General features: G+C 38.9%; 1 protein-coding gene across 3 annotated transcripts in view; it reads left to right on the top strand.

Annotated features, from left to right (window-relative positions):
- The window catches only part of adam15 (ADAM metallopeptidase domain 15), a 35558-nt gene extending 12007 nt beyond the window's left edge, over positions 1-23551 (top strand). The window contains exons 3-25 of one of the 3 annotated variants that reach the window (XM_053628415.1): positions 8743-8819; positions 8933-9011; positions 9277-9353; positions 9923-10127; positions 10232-10297; positions 10650-10721; positions 12142-12311; positions 12445-12529; positions 12856-13004; positions 14479-14656; positions 15443-15535; positions 15680-15875; positions 16391-16499; positions 16748-16943; positions 17241-17318; positions 17917-18028; positions 18148-18298; positions 18976-19084; positions 19963-20031; positions 20369-20449; positions 21237-21305; positions 21411-21589; positions 22661-23551. In XM_053628415.1, coding sequence (XP_053484390.1) covers positions 8743-8819; positions 8933-9011; positions 9277-9353; positions 9923-10127; positions 10232-10297; positions 10650-10721; positions 12142-12311; positions 12445-12529; positions 12856-13004; positions 14479-14656; positions 15443-15535; positions 15680-15875; positions 16391-16499; positions 16748-16943; positions 17241-17318; positions 17917-18028; positions 18148-18298; positions 18976-19084; positions 19963-20031; positions 20369-20449; positions 21237-21305; positions 21411-21589; positions 22661-22730 — 2670 coding nt within the window. In that variant the 3' untranslated portion in view covers positions 22731-23551. The remainder of the gene's footprint in view (positions 1-8742; positions 8820-8932; positions 9012-9276; positions 9354-9922; positions 10128-10231; positions 10298-10649; positions 10722-12141; positions 12312-12444; positions 12530-12855; positions 13005-14478; positions 14657-15442; positions 15536-15679; positions 15876-16390; positions 16500-16747; positions 16944-17240; positions 17319-17916; positions 18029-18147; positions 18299-18975; positions 19085-19962; positions 20032-20368; positions 20450-21236; positions 21306-21410; positions 21590-22660) is intronic. The other 2 variants (XM_053628424.1, XM_053628432.1) reach the window with 2 other exon arrangements.
- Positions 23552-24122: the final 571 nt, after the last annotated feature.

The following is a 24122-nucleotide window of genomic DNA, read 5'->3' as shown; positions in this document are numbered from 1 at the left end:
GTCATGAGATAGTGGAATGAACATGGAGTACAAAAGGCATACAGAGAATGCAGTGAGTGAAAAGGTCAGAAAGAAACTACAGGAAGGAGACAGAATGGATAAGATATAGAGGAGGAGGAGGTGGAGGAGGAGAAGTTGATGTGGTGTGGGAGGTGTTATCTGCTTAGCGTAGTTTTCAGTGTGTCATACTGTCATTAATTAGTCTCATTAGTCTCTTGACACCACTTGTGATCACTTCTGAGAGATGCTAACTCACACCTCTCACACTCTTTCTTTCATTCATCTGCCTCTTTTTTACCATAATGTTCTTCTCATTCTATCTCCTATTCCTCCTTACAGGGACGTGCTAGAGAGTTCCTCAGGGGCAGGGGCTCAAAATTAAAAAAAAAAGGGCTATATCACCAAAGAGCTGATTTTCCCACTTTACTAACTATAATTTAACTACATATTCTTATCATCCTGGTAGACATTGTAAACAGACTGTGTGGTCACAATAATGAATATGAGAATGACACTACTAATATAACCTAATGGTATTTCATTTTTACATTTATAGAAATAATTACAACAAAACAGCAACATTTAGTGGAAAGATGAATCCAAATCATATTTAAAAGAAAATTTAAACATTATGAAATAAAAAAAAACTACCTTATTACCATCCACAAATGTAGTGACACACCTACTGTACTGTATATCACTTACTGTAAAAGTCAGTAAAACTATTCATTTCACAATTAAATTGTTTTTTTTTTTACATCTTTCTTTTTTGCATATTTCTCATATTTACTCACCTTTTTCACCCATATTGATAAGAAAGCTGTCCCTTTGCACTGCCTCCTTCAATTTTTCTTTCATTTTCTGCCGTCTCTGTTGTTTGGCATCGTGCCTTTACTGATTATATAACATACATATAATATAATAAGGTTCCTGGCATGTCTGGAAATGTAATGAACTTGAACATTCCATCTCTATCAATTTGAAAACTACGGCGATAAGCATATAAAAAGCTACTAATGTTATGAAAAGGTTAGCAGGAGACCTAGTGCTTTCAGCATACCTCTCTGCCTGTTGAAGCGAGACGCATCGCTATTTGCTACTTTTTTTGTGCACGCTCCCATGTTAATTTGAATTGAAATGCCTTTAACATAATATAATTGTTTATTAATTAATGTTGAGAATGGCACTTTTAAATAATTTTGAAAAAGGGCAGAGGCTTGAGCCCCCAGAGGCCCCCCCACTGCAAGTCCGTGCCTCCTCAGTTCCCCTTTGATTTCCTATTTCTCAGTTTTCCCTTTCTCTGCTTATTCTCGTCATCCAGCACCTTGTCCCATGGGAAGGTTCTTGTTTCTCTTCTCAGATGCCGTTCTCCGGTTTAGTCTGTAGTCATATTTCTACCCTTCACATTATTTGCATGGAAGCACTAGTTGGCGTTTTGTCCACTAATCAAAAGTATCCCGAGTGTTTGTGTCTGCAAATAGCCGATTGTGGGTGTACTTATCCAGTCCATATTCAGTGCCCTCCACTAATTTATTATTTACTTTATTATTTAACCTTTTGATAAAAAAAAATTCACAAAAATATTCTGCTCTCATGGATATCAAACAATTGCAAACACAACACAGGTTTATCAACAAAAAAAAACCATTGTTAATTATTGGTGTGCAACAATTATTGGCACCCGTATGAAGTCATATGAGAAAAATATATTTGAAGTATATTCTCATTGATATTTTTAAGTTTTTTGTACACCTGGGTGAACAGGAATGGATAATTGTTCAATCACGACTTCCTGTTTCACAGGGGTATAAATATGAGGTAACACATAGGCCAAATTCCCTTAGTCCTTCGTAACAGTGGGTAAGACCAAGGAATATAGCTGTGATGTGCGGCAAAAAGTTGTTGAACTTCACATAATGGGAAGTGGGTATGAGAATAGCAAAAGCATTGAAAATGCCCATTTTCACCATCAGGGAATTAAGAAGTTCCAGTCAACTGGAAATGTTATGAATCAACCTGGAATTGGACGTGTGTCTATATTGTCTCAACGCACTGTGAAGAGGATGGTTCGAGTGGCCAAAAAATCTCCAATAATCACAGCTGGAGAACTGCAGAAGTTAGTTGCATCTTGGGGTCAGAAAGTCTCCAAAACTACAATCCGAAGTCACCTACATCACCACAAGTTGTTAGAAGGGTTTCAAGAAAAAAGCCTCTACTCTCATCCAAAAACAAACTCAAGCATCTTCAGTTTGCCAGACACTACTGAACTTCAAATGGGATCGGGTTCTATGGTCAGATGAAACCAAAATAGAGCTTTTTGGCAATAAACACCAGAGGTGGTTTTGGTGCACACAGAGAGGTAGCCATATGGAAAAGCACCTCATGCCCACTGTTAAATATGATGGTGGCTCTTTAATGTTTTGGGGCTGTTTTTCTGCCAGATGACCTGGATATTTTGTTGGGATACATGGCATCATGGACTCTATCAAATATCAACAGATATTAAATGAAAACCTGACTGCCTCTGCCAGAAAGCTTGAAATGGGCCATGGTTGGATCTTCCAGCAGGACAATGATCCAAAACATACATCAAAATCAACACAAAAATTTACTGACCACAAAATTAAGGTCCTGCCATGGCCATCCCAGTCCCCTGACTCGAAACCCATAGAAAACCTGTGGGGTGAAGTGAAGAGGAGAGTCCACCAGCATGGACCTTGAAATTTGAAGGATCTGGAGAGATTCTGTATGGAGGAATGGTCTCAGATCCCTTGCCATGTATTCTCCATCCTCATCAGGCTTTATAGGAAAACACTCAGAGCTGTTATCTTGGCAAAGGGAGGTAGCACAAAGTAATGACTAAAAGGGTGCCAATAATTGTTGCACACATATTTAATAAATATTTTTTTTTGATAAACCTGTGTGTTGTGTTTGTAATTGTTTGATATCCATGAGAGCAGAGTATTTTTGTGAATTCTTTGAACAAAAAAATCAAAAGGTTAAACAGTAAAGACCATTTTTCACAGCCTTCTTTGCTCATATTTACCAAAGAGTGCCAATATTACTGGAGGGCACTGTACAATACATGTGTGGCATGTGTATCATTAAGGCTCTAACAGTTTTATTTCTGTGAAGAAGTATAAAATCAGCATCTTTCAGAGAAGGTAGGGAGTTCAGAGTGATGCACATTACCCATCAGTCAACCTCCACCCCCATAACCTCATGATGAATCAGACACACAGCTGTGGAAATGCCATGCAAAGCTGTCCTTTAATTGTCCATAGCATTCTTTTCTCCAGGATTATGATAAATGAAGTGAGCACTGTCTAAAGGGCCAGTTGTTGACACATCAGCCAAATATATCCATGTTGTCAGTGTTAAGATGAGGTTGTTGAAAGGTTGAACTTATGCACCCGTAAAAGCTAAGAAGGTTGAACAGTTGGTTTCACCCATTTGACCAGTGCTGGAGTTGGATTGAAAGCAGTTGGCATAAACATTTACTCTGACAATACAGGGTGTCCCAAAAGTCTCCATACATAGGGGAAATTAACACTTTTTAGCGAAATGTCATCAAATATTTTTCAAATTTAGTTTATATTATATATTTTTTCAGATAGTCTTTAAGAATGTCTTTGACAAAAGAAGAAGGTATTGAACTCATTCTCATGGCTGGATCGGGAAGCCGTCGCAAGGTTGCGATGGACTTTAACAGGAAACATGGCAAACACATCACACACAACACACAGTATGTTTACATAGGCAACAATAATCCGATATTAATCCGATTAAGTCAATACTCTGATTAAGAAACTACCATGTAAACAGCGATTATTGATTACCTTAATCTGGCTAAAGTCATACTCGAAGTAAACACAAATCGAATTAAGACATGTGGAGTATTCCTGTTTTAGTCGCATTATCGACGTGTATTACAGACATGTACACACCTTAGTCACACTACTAACATCGTGTGGGAGTTTTCACCGCATTTTGCGACAGGACACATACACAAGGCAGTGCTCAACCGTTTTACGGCAAACAAGAGAGCATGACTGCATTCGAAACTGCGTACTTACCTACTATATAGTAGGAGAAATACACCTATATTGGCTACTATATAGTAGGTAAGTACATGGTTTGGGACGCAGCCCACGGCCTGAAGCAGTCGTCTATTTGCACGTATAGCATGACAAATAATTAACCGCACTTGAAGCTTTTGTAAAATTAAAAATGAAACATCCAAAACTGTATATGGTACCATAACGAAGACGAACTGTATGTTGATAGGTGAAATTCTGGAGGGAACGTCAGACGGCGTGACGTGGGGACGTAATGACGTGTGCCGTTAATAGATCTATGTTCTATAACATGTAAAACATGAACATGAAAGGAATATTCTAAAAACGACTCATGTAAACACCTTCACAATATTGTCTTACTCAGAATAAGGTCAATAATTAGATTATTGCTGTCCATGTAAATGTAGTCACTTTTGCCAAACTTCTTAACAAATTCAAAAAGACTGGAAGTGTAGCGGACCAAACGAGAAGTGGATGTCGACGAACATCTACTGACGAAGGCACAACCGACGTGGTGCTGGCAAACAGTCCTATATTAATGGAGACTTTTAGGACACTCTGTAATTACATAACTTGGATATTGTGTGAGGGAACTGTTTCTTCCCTGCTTTCAGTGTATACCTCATGATAATTTGCCTTTACTTAGAATGTTGTTTTTACCAATAACACAACACATAACCATGTTAATACTTATCAGAAATCAGGCATAGCCATTTTATAGTGTAATTATCAACACTAGGCCAGTTTCAAATGTAAACACCAGTCAAATAGAATAATCATCAATTAAATGAAATAAAAATATTACTGTAAGAGTGGTTAAAAGCTCACAGATAGGTCAGTAATAAGTCTCCTGGTGCCTGTCAGGCTATCTCAGGTTTTCTTTTGCGATAGCGTCTGTGTGAAGTCTCTGTTCCCATGTGGAGGGAGCTAGAGAAGAAAGGCAGGAAGCTGAGGCGGCTGTGCAGAGGAAAGCTGACTGAGTTTTCACTTTTGCATAAGTCCTTTGGGGTGGGGGTGCCGGTTATTGTTTGTATATGTGCGTCTGTGTTAGTGCATCTTCATGTGTGTTGCAATCATGTGACCTAGCAGTCTTCCTACTCAGGAAAGAGGATCATATGTAAGGAAAATGTGATTTGTGCAAGAATCAGGTAACAGGATGTTAGATGACTGTTAAGAGAGCAAAAAGGAAGAGAAGTCTGTTTATAGTGCAGCACTGCCTGCTGCACTTAACTCTCTGTCAGCAGCAAGATCAGCAGATCTGTTGTTCTTAATGGTGATGTGTGTGGGGAAGAGAGGTGGATATTAAGACATCTCACTAGAGTGCACCAGAACTCAGCAGTGAGTTTAAATCTGTGTAGCAGCAGAAACTGAACCTAGTCCATTAAAGAGACAACATTCCTGTATGTTAATGTGAATACAGAGGATCACACTGCTAAGAAATGTATATGTTTAGCAACTTTGACATTATTTTATGTGCAGAGATATGGTCATTTTAATGACATGTTTGTACTCTCTGTGAAAATCAAATTACATTCAGTAAATCTTTATTGCTCCTTTACTAGATAAGATGTAGTACTACGAAAAAGCAATAACTAAAAATTACTAATAAAAATAACCAAAACAAACAACCAAAAATAGCTCAAATTGTACCTGTATTATAAATAATGTAGAATCTGGCTAAGTTATATTCCGATTTAATCACATCAGATTAAATCAGCCCAATTAGTTGATCTTGTAAATCTAATATTTCTCACTTACTAAGACCAGTTGGAGTGAAGGCACAATAATACTGTGTAGAACTGGGATCATTAAATATGCACAAAATCTTTATGCAGAACTTCATTCTCATACATAATAGAGTGGCACTTCACTGAGTATTTCCAGTAATACTTCATTAACTGTTATGTATTTAGCATAGCAAATGAAATTTGCTTGTGTAGGATTTCACAATAGCATTAACGATGCAGGGTTTTAAGCCGGACTCTGCTTTCATACAGAAAACACTAATATACAAGTCATTTCATCCCAATCTGCCACCAGACATTACACTCTCATGTACAAGATTCTTAATATTTCAACTGCTATTACAGTGAGGGAAAAAAGTATTTGATCCCCTGCTGATTTTGTACGTTTGCCCACTGACAAAGAAATGATCAGTCTATAATTTTAATGGTAGTTGTATTTGAACAGTGAGAGACAGAATAACAACAAAAAAATCCAGAAAAACGCATGTCAAAAATTTTATAAATTTATTTGCATTTTAATGAGGGAAAAAAGTATTTGACCCCCTCTCAATCAGAAAGATTTCTGGCTCCCAGGTGTCTTTTATACAGGTAACGAGCTGAGATTAGGAGCACACTCTTAAAGGGAGTGCTCCTAATATCAGTTTGTTACCTGTATAAAAGACACCTGTCCACAGAAGCAATCAATCAGTCATATTCCAAACTCTCCACCATGGCCAAGACCAAAGAGCTCTCCAAGGATGTCAGGGACAAGACTGTAGACCTACACAAGTCTGGAATGGGCTACAAGACCATTGCCAAGCAGCTTGGTGAGAAGGGGACAACAGTTGGTGCGATTATTCGCAAATGGAAGAAGCACAAAAGAACTGTCAATCTCCCTCGGCCTGGGGCTCCATGCAAGATCTCACCTCGTGGAGTTGCATTGATCATGAGAACAGTGAGGAATCAGCCCAGAACTACACGGGAGGATCTTGTCAATGATCTCAAGGCAGCTGGGACCATAGTCACCAAGAAAACAATTGGTAACACACTACGCCGTGAAGGACTGAAATCCTGCAGCGCGCGCAAGGTCCGCTGCTCAAGAAAACACATATACATGCCCGTCTGAAGTTTGCCAATGAACATCTGAATGATTCTGAGGACAACTGGGTGAAAGCGTTGAGGTCAGATGAGACCAAAATGGAGCTCTTTGGCATCAACTCAACTCGCCGTGTTTGGAGGAGGAGGAATGCTGCCTATGACCCCTGGAACACCATCCCCACCGTCAAACATGGAGGTGGAAACATTATGCTTTGGGGTTTTTTTTCTGCTAAGGGGACAGGACAACTTCACCGCATCAAAGGGACGATGGACGGGGCCATGTACCGTCAAATCTTGGGTGAAAACCTCCTTCCCTCAGACAGGGCATTGAAAATGGGTCGTGGATGGATATTCCAGCATGACAATGACCCAAAACACATGGCCAAGGCAACAAAGGAGTGGCTCAAGAAGAAGCACATTAAGGTCCTGGAGTGACCTAGGCAGTCTCCAGACCTTAATCCCATAGAAAATCTGTGGAGAGAGCTGAAGGTTCGAGTTGCCAAACGTCAGCCTCGAAACCTTAATGATTTGGAGAAGATCTGCAAAGAGGAGTGGGACAAAATCCCTCCTGAGATGTGTGCAAACCTGGTGGCCAACTACAAGAAACGTCTGACCTCTGTGATTGCCAACAAGGGTTTTTAAACCAAGTACTAAGTCATGTTTTGCAGAGGGGTCAAATACTTATTTCCCTCATTAAAATGCAAATCAATTTATAACATTTTTGATGTGCGTTTTTCTGGATTTTTTTGTTGTTATTCTGTCTCTCACTGTTCAAATAAATCTACAATTAAAGTTATAGACTGATCATTTCTTTGTCAGTGGGTAAACATACAAAATCAGCAGGGGATCAAATACTTTTTTCCCTCACTGTATATGTATTGTATGTATTCCTGTATGTATATACAGTTGTGCCCAAAAGTTTGCATACCCCTTGCAGAATCTGCTAAGTCTTAATACTGTTAACAAAATAAGAGGGATCATAAAATCCCATGTTGTTTTTTATTTAGTCCTGTCCTGAATAACCTATTTCACATAACAGATGTTAACATGTAGTACACAAGGATGATCGGTGTAAATTGTTATTATTTTGTTTAAAGATCTTTTTTCTTCATTTAGTATTGCGCTTCAGATGCTGAATAAGATAGTTATATGTCTCCCAGAAGACAAAATACTAATATTTTACACCGATCATCCTGTTCAAAAGTTTACATCCCCCTGGCTCTTAATGTATCGTGTTGCCTTCTGGAGCATCAGTGAATGTTTGCACCTTTTGTAATAGTTGTGTACGAGTCCCTCAGTTGTCCTCAGTGTGAAAAGATGGATCTCAACATGACATAGCCACTGTTGGAAAGGGGTCAAATGTGCAGAAGATGCTGGAAAAGCAAAGAATATGCAAGACCTGGAGGATTTTTCTGAAGAACAGTGGGCAGTTTAACTGCTCAGGACAAACAAGGAACTCATGAACAACTATCACAAAACATAACAACAGTCATGGATCATCTTGATAACAACACACAGTATTAAGAATCAAGGTTATGTAAACTTTTGAACAGGGTAATTTTGATAAATTCAGCTATAATCTTGTCTTGTGGACTATATGTAAACATATTTTATGTGAAATAGCTTATTCAGGACAGTACTAAATAAAAACAACATGGGATTTGTATGATCTTTCTTACTTTGTTAACAATATTAAGATTTAGCAGATTCTGCAAGGGGTATGCAAACTTAAGGGCACAACTGTATGTAATATTCTGTCATTTTACATTCTTGGAATTCTGGTTGTATTATAAAATCATTAAATGGTGCCTATCAATCATGATTTTATTTTTCTTCTGCAGAATGGTCACCCAGAGAGACTGGTGTGTGGGCTTCAAATGGAAAACAGCCTTCTTCTGCTGGACCTGGAAAAGAACCAGTGAGTGTGCAAACACAGATATGCAGCATATGAGGGCCATGCATTATTATGTCTATCTTATGTTTCATTTTGTTTATTTATCTGCTTTTCTACCACCTCAATCATGTCTGCAGTGATCTACTGCCTAAGCTGCCTAATGTCTTCTACTACCTACCAAATGGAAGTGGGGTGTCCATGGAGGAGAGCCAGGTGGTATGTTCATTTTTATTAATTCATTAATGTGCCATTTTAATTAGTGTTAATAGTTTAAATAAATGCAAATGTAAAGCTAGTAGCACCTTGCATTTTACAGAAACAGTGACTTTTGTTTCTGTCTCAAAAATGGTGTGGCATATTCCCATGGGTCCTGTGAGATTGAAAGTAGACCTTCATGTCTGTGTGTGTGTCAGATAGATAGAGCGAGAAGGGGAAATGACAGAGGAGAGGGAAATATTTAACTACACCTGTTCTCTGTTAGGCTCAGTGTTACTATCATGGCTCTGTGAGAGGGTTCCCCCAATCCCGTGTGGCCATCAGCACCTGTGCTGGCTTACGGTAAGACTCTACTCATTAGTCTTCTATTGCTGTAAGTTCAGACTGCTGAGGTTTATTCGGTTTAGGTTATTGTGCTACTGCGGTCCTGTTCATATAATCTTTAAGATGTATGATAGTTCATATTGGGTGTTCTTTTTCTGAAGCAGAATGGTTAAATAAAATTCTCTAAATTGCTCTGCACTACAGTTGATTATGTAGCAAAGAGTGTGCTTGTGAGTCAGAATCTTATGAGGCTGGAGACTGTTGAGTATGAGCAACCTGTTGTCCTATAGGTAAGTAATGAGAGGAATACGAGTGTTTGAACCCTGCTCCTTGTCGTGTGTTGAAAACGTGTAGTATTTTGTGCAGAATTATACATTCATTCATCTTCAGTAATCACATTTATACTGATCAGGGTGGCAGAACATATTCCAGGAACAGAAGGTTAAAGAATTTTTCACATTCAAAAGTATAATTTATACACAAGTATTGGGTTTAAGCCTGTATGCATGGACAGTAATATAATCTGATGTATCGTGGGGAAGGGGAAATCAATATTAGAGAAGTAACTCTCCTGCTTATCTCTGCAGGGGAGTGATTGTAATCAATGTGAGTTTGAGCTTTGAACTGCAGCCAGAGGAATATGATGAAGGCGTAAGGAGAAGTGGTCATTCAGAAGAAGAGAAGGAATTGCACACACTTTACCCAACCCACCAGCTGAGCTCCGAATCTGGGGGATGTGGTGTTTCTCACACCTTTATACCACCCATTCAAATTATTCCACAAATACACAGGGTGAGAGCTGTGTGTGTGTGTTTTCCTGTAACTGTCTAATCATAATGTGAAGAAACACCTCTGTCTATCGCACTCATTTATTCCTCTGTGTTTATGTTTCATAGACTAAAAGAGATATTCTTTTAGAGACCAAATACATTGAGCTGGTATTGGTGGTTGATCACAAGGAGGTAAGTGTATGTTTCTGTTAGTGTTGTATTCGATGCAGTCTGTAAGTATTTGTTCAAATAGTTACAGGTTTCACTGTGTCATGAAGGGCTTGGCACTTCTAATACAGTCATGTTTTGTTTGAAAGAAATGCCATAGAATGTCATATTATTTTTTGGCAAAGTCAAGTAAAAAACAAACAAATGAACAAACTTCATGCAGTTCAGTAATCCACATTTATTACTCCAGCACCATCTACTGGTAATTGTACTGCTCTGTCAACAGATGGTATTTGCAGGATGCTGTAATATTTTGTTATCTGTTTAAATATAGTGGTTTGAAGTTGTTGTTTTTTTGCATGTATGTCTGTCACAGTACCTAAATTATCAGAAGAACAAGAAGACTATTATTTATCGCATGCTGGATGTGGCCAACCAGGTAGACTGGGTGAGTTCATTTGTGGAATTTGTTTTGATAATGTCATCGCATTTCAAAATTAAAGTGTTTTTTTGTATGTACAAATAAAAAATGCACAGCTATAAGCAGCATTCAATCCATTTAAAATAGTATTTTTTATTCAAATATAATTTTAAAAAAAAGGCAAAAAAGTATTTAGGCATTTATATCCTTAATTTATAAGGAGGTAGTAAATTTGTTCTTCTGCTGTGTTTGAATGGACCTGAATGTACACTCACTGAGAAGTTTATTAGGAACACTGTACTAATACTGGGTTGGGCCTCCGTTTGCTCTCAACACAGCCTCAGTTCTTCGTGCCATGGATTCCACAAGATGTTGGAAGCATTTCTTTGAGATTCTGGTCCATGTTGACATGATTACATCACGCAATTCCTGCAGGTTTTTCAGGTGCACTTTCATGCTGTGAATCTCCCGTTCTACCACATCTCAAAGCTGTTCTATTGGATTCAGAGCCGGTAACTGGGAAGGGCACTGAAGAACACTGAACTCATTATCATGTTCATGAAAGCAGTTTGAGATGACTTTTGCTTTGTGACATGGTGCATTATGGAAGTAGCCATTAGAAGATGGTAAATTGTGGCCATGAAGGGAAGCACATGGTCAGCAACAATAGTCAAATAGGCTGTGGCATTCAAGCAATTATTGATTGGTATTAACAGGCCCAAAGTGTGCCAAGAAAACATTCCTCACACCATTACACCACCTCCACCAGCCTGGTGACACAAGGCAGTTTGGGTCCATGGATTCATGCTATTTCTGCCTAATTCTGACCCTACCATCTGTGTGCTTCAGCAGAAATTCAGATTCACCAGACCAGGCTACAAAGTTCCAGTCGTCATCTGTCCAGTATTGGTGAGCCTGTGCCCAGTGCAGACTCAGCTTTCTGTTCTTGGCTGACAGAAGTGGAACCCGACATGATCTTCTGCTGTTGTAGCCCATCTGCCACAAGTTTTGATGTATTATGCATTCTGAGATACTTTTCTGCCCACCAGAATTGTACAGAGTGCTTATCTGAGTTGCTGTAGCCTTTCTGTCAGCTTTTGTTGCATTGAGCAATTGTTGCTCAATGGATGTTTTTTCTTTATTGCACCATTCTGAGTCAACTCTACTGACTGTTGTGGGTGAAAATCCCAGGAGATCAGCAGTTACTCAAACCAGCCTGTCTGGCACCAACAATTGTACAGTGATCACTGAGATAAACATTTTTCCCCATTCTGATGGGTTATGTGAACATTACCCGAAATGCATAAATGAGTAGGTGTGCAGTTGTTCCTAATAAAGTGCTTAGTTCAGTGTGAAATCAGGTCAAAAACTGGTCTAAAACTCTGCAATACTGTATTTTGTGGTTTAAGCTATTCAGGCTTGGTTGACGTTTTGTCCTCCCTCTCAGTTCTATCGGCCACTGAATGTACGAGTGGCCCTGGTGGGGCTGGAGATCTGGAGTGATCAAGATAAAATCCTGATAGATAAGAGCCCCAGTGACACACTCAGCCGTTTTTTGGAGTGGAGGAACAGAGAGCTGCTGCCACGACTACGCCATGACAACGCACAACTAGTCATGTAGGTTCTAATCATTAAGGATTTGGAAGGCATGGACTGTGTTAATTCACACAATGGCTATAACAGTGTAAAATGTATACAGCACAATTGGATTGATTTTAATACAGTGGGATTTTATTGATTGTTTTAAAAGGGGTGAGTCGTTTGATGGCACAACAGTGGGCATGGCCTCTCAGTCTTCCATGTGCACCAAGGACAGATCTGGAGGAGTTAATGTGGTGAGACTCTTCAAGAAATTAAATTGGCCATCCAGAACTGCTTAGTGATTTTCAATGGGTTAAAATTCCAAATATGTTCAGAGTTATTTGCATTTTAGAGGCTGGAGAGCTTACATTTGTTCTCTCACAGTTACTGACAGACTGCTGATATGCTTGTAGTAAACAGTGTACTCTGGTGTTCTCATAGCCAGTGTGTGACCATTCTGAAATCTGCTCATTATAGCTCATCACTGTCAATCAGTGCCGCATACGCAATACTGAAAACATAACTGATGTGAGATAGCACACACCAGTACAAGCTCCTCACCCATTTTCTTGTGCTGTAGGATCACCTAGTAAGTGTGCTGGGGGTTGCATCCACAGTGGCGCATGAGCTCGGCCATAACCTGGGAATGAACCATGACACAGCTGAACGCCGCTGCCATTGCCAGAATGAACCACGACTTGGAGGATGCATCATGGAGCCATCTACAGGGTGAGTGCTTCTGGGTAGATTAGTAAAGGAATCCATATATAACAATTACATTATATGACTACAACCTAAATAGCTGTTATTATAACTGCTTACAGCTTCACAGTTTAAAAAATGACACTATAAGCAGTTGAAGTGATCAACAAGATTTGGTTAGATTTGGAAACTGCTAGAATATTTCTTAAAACTAACTAGTTAATAGGGTTCGTGTAAGCACTGAATAGCTAAATTGCTCTGATTTTTGCTACTAGGTGGTGGAGGCATTATGCCCAACTTTATCATTGGTGTGATATCACAAGGACAAGTGGTTAAATGTTTTTAGGATTTATATGGAACGGTCATTCTAACCAGCAGACGAATTGATTTAGAGTTTGAATTTAGAATGTTTAGAATTGACTAAAACAGGGCCAAAGTCACAGCAAGGTCAAATATCTGAACTAGATTTTCTTCAATATTATTCTTCCTGTTTGTCATACAGTGATGTTACTTACATTGTCATGATCAGGAGCTCAAGATCCATTTTCTGAGTATCTAAGAATTTTACCATCAGTCCTTAGGTGGTTAAATGTAGGATTTGTATGGACTTATCCTTGCTTCCACCAAATGAACTGATTACAATTTGGCATTGATTCAGACATGGTCAAACTACACTATATGGCCAAATGTATGTGGACACCTGAGCATCACACCCATATGTGGATCTTCCACAAACTTTTGCCATGACGTTGGATGGCCACAGTTGTCTAGAATGTTTTTGTATACTGTAGCATTACAATTAACCTTCACTGGAACTAACTAAGAGGACCAAACCTGTTGCAGCATGACAATGCCCCTGTACACAAAGTGAGGTCTATGAAGACATGGTTATCCATGCTTTATCTCAACCCTGCTGAACACCTTTGGGATGAATTTGAACATTGAATATGTGCCTGACCTCACTAATGTTCTTGCGGCTGAATGGGCAAAATCCCCACAGCCATGGCCCAAAATCTAGTGGAAAGCTTTCCCAATGAGTGACGGTTATTATAACAGCAATGGGGGAACAAATTTGGAATGGGATGTTCAACAAGCACGTATGGATGTGAATGGTCAGGTAACCATGTTCTATTGTGTATACATATAAAGGATAATGGAGGCAAGCAAATTAATATAAAGAAGGACTAGACATATTGGCAATGGAGGTATCCCCATCTTGATGTTAAGTTCTACTTGCTGTTCATTACATAAGTGGGATATCCTGTGTGATTGTGTGCTATATTTCAAGGAATGTGTAGCACCTTAATGCATTTTTATATTAACAGTAACTATTACAGATTTCCATATAGATATAATGGTGTACCATCACACCTACTGTACAATTACACATGCAAATAGAATAAAAGTTTACAGAGGAAGCGATTTACATCTATCTGAAGGTCCAACATTATCAGACTGTTAGCCTTCTCCAGTCTCAGTTGTATGTGTTTTTTGTTTACAGGTTCATGCCAGGTCAGCTGTTTAGTAGCTGCAGTGAGAAAGATCTCTCTCTGAGCCTTATGCACGGTGGAGGCATGTGCCTTTTTAACGTGCCGCAGCCGGAAAAGATGTTGGGAGGGCCGCGCTGTGGCAACCTGTACGTGGAGAAGGGAGAGGAATGTGACTGTGGCCTACTTGATGTAAGAAGTAGTATTGAATCTGTGGACTTTAATTAAAACAAATGATTTTACATTTACCATGAAATAAAATTGAATGACAAAGGATGATTTTTCAAATCTCAAAGGCTGAGACATAACCCCTGACATACTCTGGCCTAAAGTATTAACTCAAAAATCAAACAAGTAAAAAGTCTCTTGTGAATGAAAGCACACATGGTATACGCTAACGTCTACTGACAGACAACATGTATATATTACTGTGAACAAATGAGTGTTCTACACAAGTGTAGTAAACAGTTTATGATCATGCAGGATCAAGTGAGCCCTTTATGGTGCGTGTTATTCTGTAGGTAACATGTTATATGTAAAATATAATTGCCTATCATATGTGAAGATCTATTTTATCTATTTTATATACAAGGACTGAGAGCAAACATGTTAAAATGTTGATTGAATAAAACGGTATAAAGAATCATGTAAATAAACGTGAATAATCTGTGGTTGTGCAACTGTAACTCAAATGAACGGACATCTACATGTTTTGGATTTATGACTGATCTAAATATAATACAGACAGAAAAAACGTCAGCGGCCCTTGTTATGGAAGACACCGGGAACGATTGCAGCCATTTGCTACTGTAGAGCCATAAACAATATCAAATATCAAAGTGCGGCTTAATTAAAGTTTCTGTTTTATTTCAGGAAAAAAAAAAAAAAGAATCTGTGGACACTCCTTGTATTCGACTTAAATTTACGTAAAGAAGATTGTAGATTTCTGATGTATTTCTTGTGTGTGTGTGTGTGCAGGAATGTATTGATCCATGTTGTAATGCCAGCACCTGTAAGCTAGTTCCAGGTGCCCAGTGTTCCTCTGATGGCATTTGCTGTGAGAACTGCAAAGTATGTATGATGTCTTTTATTTTTGTTACAATTCATGCATGATCATAACTGGTACTGTAATAATAGCTTTTATTAATCTCCCCGTGTACCTTATCTCACATCTCTCCTGTCTCTTGCTTGTTTTCCTTTGCTCTCTCTCTGCAGCTACGTGTTGCTGGATCATTGTGTCGAGAGCCTCTGGGAGAATGTGATCTACCAGAGTACTGCACTGGTGCCTCACCACACTGCCCACCCAATGTGTTTCTTCAGAATGGTGAGACGTGTCAAGACGGCACCTCCTACTGCTACAGTGGCGTGTGTACCATTATGGATGAGCAATGTCTAATGCTGTGGGGAGCCAGTAAGTGAAACCTGTTCTTTTATATAATCATACATAAGAACACAGAGTCCATTTGTGTTACTATTCTGTAAGAATACAGTGTGTGTTTAATGTAGCACAAAAATGGTACTGTGCAGAAGTCTTCAAAGAAATTCACATTCAAAGAAATGCTTAAAGCAAAAATGCTTTAAAAAATAATGAAATTAAAGGATTCTACATAAAAAAATACTATAAGGAGCAGTAAACAGTAATAAACTAAACAAAGTCAGTATATGGTGTGAAAACCCTTCGCTTAACTTGACTTGAATATGTTGCTTTCTTTAAATATAAAATGTTTTTGTACTGACTCAATAATTTCTATACAGAGTGCCTATGACTTTTTGCACAATACTGTGTATGCCTCAAATCTGTTTGTGGGTTAATCTCAAACTGATATCTCCATATTTCAAAGGGGCCTTATCTAGTTCTGGTCTGATTTACTCCTGTCTGTTAAAGGGTGCAAGCGAAAAACTAATCTGTGTTTGTCATCCTCTCAGACTCCACCCGTGCTCCTCCAGTCTGCTTCTCCTCCGTTAACAAACAGGGCAACATGTTCGGCAACTGTGGCCAGATGCCCAATGGCTCCTATATTCCCTGCTCAAATGAGTATGTGTCCTCAATTACTCAACTCTGCTAGAGTAGCGTATAAAGCCAGATAACAGCTGCAAATACAATAAATGAAAGTGCTTTGATTTGCTGCATATAATATGTGAATAAAGAAGGATAGAAAGAACAAGGATATCGCTTTGTTTTCTTGAAAGATCAATTCAATTATGACTGAATACTCAGCTGAATGCTTACAAGTGGTGATTATAGAAATTCTGTTTATTTCTGTGTTTTGTTCTTTTTTCCAGTGATGTGCAGTGTGGTAGAATCCAGTGTCAGGGTGGCAGTGATCGCCCTTTGATAGACTCAAATGCAAAGATTCTGACAACTAAGGTGAAACTAAACAACAGTGAATTTACCTGTCGAGGAGCATATTTCCGTCTGGGCGATGATGTCTCTGACCCAGCCATGGTAGCTCAGGGAACTGCATGTGCTCCTGGCAAGGTCAGAGTTTTACATATTTACATATATAACATATGATAGACTTGAATACTTGCCAATATTTGTACACCAATAACTCATTGCTAGTAAACTTCATGTTTACTGTAGATGATGACTATCTTAAAATGTAACTTGTTAAATTATTTTAGTTTAATAAGGCACCTATTGGCAATAATGTATGATTTTCCCTTTTCACTAAGTAAAATATCTATGCAGTAGTGGCAGTGCAGTAATGTATATTGTTTATTGTAATGTTTATTGTAATATGTATCTACTACATCACTCTCTCTCTCTCTTTAGGTGTGTTTAGACCAGCGCTGCCAGGATGTGTCTGTCCTTGGTGTTGAGGAGTGTCGTGGGAAGTGCAATGGCCACGGGGTGAGAAATTCACACTTGCAGCTCTGCTTCCTTTTCTTTTTTTTTTTTTTTAGAAAATATGTTCCAGTGCTTTTTTAAAAGGAAATTCTTCCATAATCACTGGTGCATCATTGAAGTTACACTACTTCATAAATGGTGCGTTCAAGTAGAATTTGTACATCTGGTTAATATTTGGCACTGTAAATATTTCACTAAATGGCTTTCCTAATATCTCAATCATGTTCTAAATAAGAAGAGCTGGTTTCTGAGGAACAGTCTGTGATTTGGAGAGTCCCTTGACGCCTGCAAGCCAAATCCCAATTGTAATGAAAACATTGACATGCTTTTCGCTTTCTCCCAACCAGCTCCGTCCTCTCTGTTAAGTGTGAAATCCTGAAAGAATCTTGCAATCCTGCAAAAAATCCTTAAACAAAGAAACTAGCAGGATCCAATTTAGATATTACACCTTTGATTTCACATAGCCTTGCCAAAGAGGGCATTAAGTTTGGTCACTTTATCTAACTAATATTTAATATTATATATCTTAGCTAAAACTATAATACTGATATATCAAGCATGTACCAATTCACCTCCTGTCCCTTTTCCTCTACATGTGTAGGTGTGTAACAGCAATAAGAATTGTCACTGTGATGTGGGCTGGGCTCCACCAGACTGTAAATACTCAGGACCAGGAGGCAGTATGGACAGCGGCCCTGCACGTCAGACCAGAGGTGACAGCTAACAATGCATGCCTAGTTGTTTGCTTTACATAAAAAAGCTACAGTGATATCTCTTTACACATAACATTAATATTATATTAATGTATCTATATACATGTGTTTGTGTGTAGATTCCAATCGTATTCATGTGGCTCTGCTAGTCATCTTTTTGTTTGTGCTGCCGGTGATACTACTGATCCTGGCACTCCGCCTCCCTCGCTGCCGCCGGAGGTTCTTCTGTTTCAACAACACACCCTTCAGCAAGGCCAGACAGCCCAGCCGGTGAGACAGACAGAGAGAGATGCTGACTTGATATGCTGGATATGTCTTAATGAACTGATGATTTCATATGTGCTTTTACTAACAAGGAGACCTTTTTGACTCCAACTTTTCTTTCTTTTACCCATAACACAGTAATGTCTCTGTGGCTCATATTGAGTATTGCATGAATCCACCAGAGGAACACGTTGAGAGGTATTTGAGAAATATGTGCAGTAATGTTCATTATGCTAAACATTACTGCACATATGTGTATTTAGTGTAGTGTGTTACAGGGTAGATATTGTGTGCTGTACTGTATATGAATTAGTTCTGAAAAATTAAAAAACTGAGCAGTATAATGGCTTGATGGCTACAGTGCAGTCACTTATATGTATATACATATGTATATGTCTATATATACACACATATATATGTATGTATATATGTATATATATATATATATATACATACACACATATATATAAATATATATACATAGAAAACAAGTGACTGCAAAAATCAGCATATATATATATATATATAGATAGATAGATAGAGAGAGAGAGAGAGAGAGAGAGAAGTTTCTAGAGGTTTGTATTGATACATGACTTTTCAAAATCGTCATTTTGATTCAGCTACAGTGACCTTTTCATTTGGCATAGAACGAATAGTTCTGACTGAGTGTGTGTTGTCCACAGAACCCCTGCCACTGAGCGAGCGAATGCACATAATGGAGAGCAGATCTTGCCGCTGAGGTACCAGTGGACCCCGCAGAATGACATCCCACTCACACGAGCCATCAGTAAGGTACAAGGTGTCTCTTCTCTCTTCACTCTGCTTGAAAAAAACAAAAAGCAACCCGAGGTTAGTTATGACCCCTGAATACAAAACAAAAACCATTTTTCTTTTTGAGTAAGAAAAACATGGTCCAGGGTTGAATCGTTATTTGGTCTTCCAAGGGAGTGATATAGTGAGATTTACTTTTTAAATATAGATTGGATTAAATTCTGTTTTAGTGCAATTAAAGCTCGTGTATGTAGGTCTAAGCTTGTTTGCAGTAATATGTAATAGGTTTTCATACTCTTGGAATAAGCCAATGAGTCTCAGCAGGTTCAATTGTAATTTTTCCTTTTTTGCCTAAATCTATAGTAAAATCCTCACAACTGATCTGGTACTTGAATAACTAACAAAGATTGGTTTTGCAGAGCATCTCAAGATGGATGCATCTAACCTGCTAAGACTTTGCTACAGCTGTGATACTCTCAGAATCTCACACTCACACTGCAGACACTGACTATAAGACAACATACTGTTGTGTTACACTCATTCATATGCTGTTTATTATACTAAGGCCTAGGTGACACCTACATCACCTGTTTTCTGCTTGTATTTGCTTTCCTTTTAGAGATACACAGAGCAGCATGACAGCTTTATAGGAATTGTAAATACCTCATATCTCACATCCCACAGCTGTAGTTTATGGGAAATGAAGCGTATTCCACATTTTCACTTATCTCTACAGCATGGCTAGTTCTATGTAAAAACCACTATGATGCCTTTTCTAACTCACTTGCTTATAACTGAAACTTATTGCCACTCACTGTTTAAACATCATGTGTGCATGTGCTGTCTGCCTGTCTTCTCTCTCTCTCTCTCTCTCTCTCTCTCTCTTTGTCTGTGGTTAGGCTCAGACCAGGCCTGCTCCTCCTACTAAACCTCTTCCACCTGATCCTGTCTCTAAACAGCCTGTCCAGGTAACCTGTCCTTCTCTAGAGAGATTACTGGAGAAAGACAGGACTCCACAAATCTTAAACTTATTCACAGTCCAAGGCATCAATATACTCTATGCTGATTAAGCACTCTGTGGTGCTTAATGCTGTGCAATGATCATTTCTCTTAAATAAACACACCTTATCATACTGTTTCAAAAGGTGTAACAATTTTTTTTATTTCACAGAATTTTTCATATTTATTATTTCCTCTTTTAATACATTTCAATTAATATTTCTGGATTCCTCTTTTGAACTGATCCATAATATATTCAGTTACTATTAACAGTGTATTTGCTTAATGCTTTCTCTGTTGCCGCAGTCGGCAGTGCAGCGGCCTGCCCCTCCCAACAAACCCCTCCCTCCTGATCCCGCCCCCTCAGAGAGCAAGAAGCATCGAAAGGTAGAGACGGGTTACAGCCACGTATGACCACCTGTTCCCGTGCTTCATGTAGCAGAGCAGAGAGTCCTCACCTCGCACTTGACAATGTCAATCATGTCACCTGCTTTCTGTCTCCAGCCTGTTGTCCAGTGTTGTGTAGCTTGTGCCTGAGCTGTGTGTGCCAGTGCATGCGTTTCTGTATCTAGATTACTATTTAGCTGGGTTCGAATCGGATTGTTTAAGGCTGGGTTTCTCAGCAGCAACTTGATGAGACAGTTTTCTACTGTCTTCTTAAAAGATTCTATTGAACACAATGCTGTATTTTTGGATTGTGAGCTCAAGGTGAGAAACCTTGCTTTAAGTGAGTATTAATTTGCTGCAGGACTTGGTGGTTGTCATGCATATGATTAAACGATTTTGTTTACTGTAAAGGGAGACAGAGTAAGGAAGGAAAAGAAAAAGGACACCATCCAACCATATGTAGATATTTCTTAAGGTGTCATCTCTTTCTCTTATTACCAGTCATCTAAATTAAGGTCATTTGGAATGCCTGTTGAAACTTTAAAACTTACTCTGTCACCTTTTTCATGTCATGTGGTTGAAAAATAATGTAACCGAGCTTATATGCTTAGGCTAATCAAGGGAATGTGTTAATCTCCTGGAGTACAGGATTAATGCATGGCCTGTGGTTCTCTGTGACTGCTTTGGGATGGATACGTGTTGTGACATGAGAATAAAGTGGTGGTCGTGAGTGGAGGTACTTGGTTTCATCCGTTTTTTCTCTGTTAAACTTTCAACGGATCTCCAGTTGAAGGTGACACGACCGGCTGCACCAAGCAAGCCTCTCCCCCCCGACCCTGTCCTGTCTGACAGACAGGTACCAGCAGTTGTAGGCCTGTAGAGAGACGGTCCTCTGCGCTAGTCTTCTTTTTATCGTCCATGAACAGTGTTGTGGATACTTATATTCAATCTCCTCTTTCAGAGCCAGAAGCAGATTCCCCCCAGACCTCCAGTTCCCAGGAAGCCTTTGCCCGCAGATCCCTCTGGTTACCCCGCTCCTCTGCCACTGCTGCCCCCCTCTGAGCCACCTGGACACCACACAGCTGCTGCTGCTGCTGCTTCTGCCCGCTTCAGCCCTTCTGGTGCTGCTGTTCCTGCAAGGTGCGCATGCTAGTAGAGTTTGTGTCTCTTCAGTGAGCAGTAGTATGTGAGGGCAGTAGTATTTTGATGAACAGAGCTGCCAAGCATTCAAAATGACTTGTGTGACCGAAAACATTCAGAGATAATGTGTATGCTAGGACTGACAGAATAGATTTCACAGATTTAATACATTTTCATTAATACAATTTAATACTATTGAATATGTTTAAAAAAAAATTCATAATATTTACTGTAGTATTTAAAAGGAAAATGTGTACCTTTTGTACCTTTTTATGGCTAAATGACCAGTGCTGCTTGGTGCAGGCTCTAAATATATCATTAATGGGATTTTTGCATATTTTCAGTTATGTACCATATATCTACATTCAAATAAAAAAATTTTATAGATAAAATTATGGTTTTACAGTGCCTTTGATATATACTTACTGTCCACATTATTAGGAAGACCTGTGCACATGCACATTCATGCAGTGATGAGGTGCATTTCTGCTTACCACGGTTGTAAAGAGTGATTATTTGAGTTACTATATCCTATCTAGCAGCTCAATCCAATCTGGCTATTTTCTTCTGACCTCTCTTATCAACAAGGCATTTCCACCCACAGAACTCAATATTATTTGTTTTTCTCACCATTCTGTGTAAACTCTAGAGACTGTTGTAATGTGTGCTCAGCAGTTTCTGAAATACTCAAACCAGCCGATCTGGCACCAACAACCATGCTACAGTTAAAGTCACTGAGATCACATTTTCTCCCCATTCTGATGTCTGATGTGAACATAAACTGAAACTCTTGACCTGTATGAATTTATGCATTGCGCTGCTGCCACATGATTGGCTGATTAGATAACTGCTTGAATGTTCAGATGTAAATGTGTTCCTATTAAAGTGGACGGTGAGTGTATATTAAGCATACACTCAGGAAGCCATTTGGAATATAGCCCTCGTGTGTTGCAGGAGGCTTACAAGTTAAAAATTTGATCATTTGTTTAATGTGGACCCTGGGAAGCTTGTTTTGTAGATGTTCAAATGCTAATAGATAAATAGATTTAAAATTTTCTCTCTTTTATCTAGACGTCCCCTGGTGCCCCCCGTTAGGGCAGTACACCAGCCCAGGAAGTTCCATACACCTCCCCAAGTGTAAGCAGTGGGCCCTGCAGTTCAGGTTCTGTGTGCTGTGGCCTGGTATTGTGCTGAGGATTGACACACTTCTAATTGCACTGACCATGAGAGACTCGGCACAGCTGAACCAATGCCATGCACCTGAACAAGTTTATCTAAATGGAGTCAGGAAGTTCATTTTAACACATGGACAAAAACAAAATGATTATCCAGTCAACGCATTGATAACGAAAGGCTCAGACACTTTAGATGTTGACTGAACAAGTCATCTTTCATGTGCTAAACAGAGTTCTGTATTTCTGTGTGCCATCACCGGCTGCATTGCTGATAAGTGTCTGTAGGTTGAACATAGGTTAAGAACCAATGTTCTACAGTTAAAGGGCTAGAAATCTATCCTGTACTTCCAGCCAGTAACTAAGGATTTTGTAATTCCAGTTGATTTGGCAGTAGCTATACACTACTGATTCAGAAATGATCCGAAAGGTTTGTTGTTACTGTCTTGAAGCACCACGATGACCTTGAGAAAGCTACTTAATATGTGTTTGTCCTATGAAATGATCATTCTGTTAATTTTGTAAAGTTTAAGCAGGAGATATATAGAGGATTGAACTGATTGTACTGTGGAGCCCAGGTTGTTTTATGTGGCACTTATCTCAGTGTATAAATCTCACATGTCTATCACTCGAGAGATGGTCATTAACTGTCGAAGCAGGAAAAAATTAGATGCTGCTGGTCTGGACTCTTTGCCTTTTGTAAATAGTAAAAGTGTGACGGGGATATTATTGTTTATTTTGCAAAATACAGTATTTTTATGCAATAAACCTGGAACCTGTTTTTAAAAAATGGATTCTTTTGTATTACTTGCATTCACACAGTGTTTTTTTAGTGCGCAACTGAAAGTACTACAAAAAGGCTATTCTAAAGCATCTGAAACTTAACTATAAACAAAGACATACTCATTTACACTTTTTTTAACTGACTTATTTGAGGCCATCATACAGCCCAGCAATACTAACTATTGTCCAAATGTCAGTTGCAACTTGTTGAAGTGTGCAAGTAGAGCAGAAATGTTTAAGCTGTATTAAAATTATTTATTTTTTTAACTGAAAACATTTGCATTCTGATATGGTCCACTATTCAAATGATGAACAGGTCTAACATGGCCGATTCAACTGAAGAAGTATCGATTTTTTTTTTACAGAGTAATTATCTAATGATGCTATTTGTTATCCTCTCCTTCCAGTCTTGCAGTCTATGAATGAATTTACTCCCCCAGTGTGTCATACTCTATAATGTCAGTGATGACACACTTAGATATGTCATCACAGAGAACAGCTGTACAGCATCACAGCACAGCGGGTCTTAGCTGCTGGTGGCCAGAACTACATAGTCCTTTACTGACTTACTGGTATGA

Source organism: Ictalurus furcatus, chromosome 1, assembly GCF_023375685.1.
Source record: "Ictalurus furcatus strain D&B chromosome 1, Billie_1.0, whole genome shotgun sequence".
In the NCBI taxonomy this organism is placed as follows: domain Eukaryota; kingdom Metazoa; phylum Chordata; class Actinopteri; order Siluriformes; family Ictaluridae; genus Ictalurus; species Ictalurus furcatus.
Note: the sequence above shows the minus strand (reverse complement) of the source record. Positions and strands in the feature narration are given on the sequence as shown.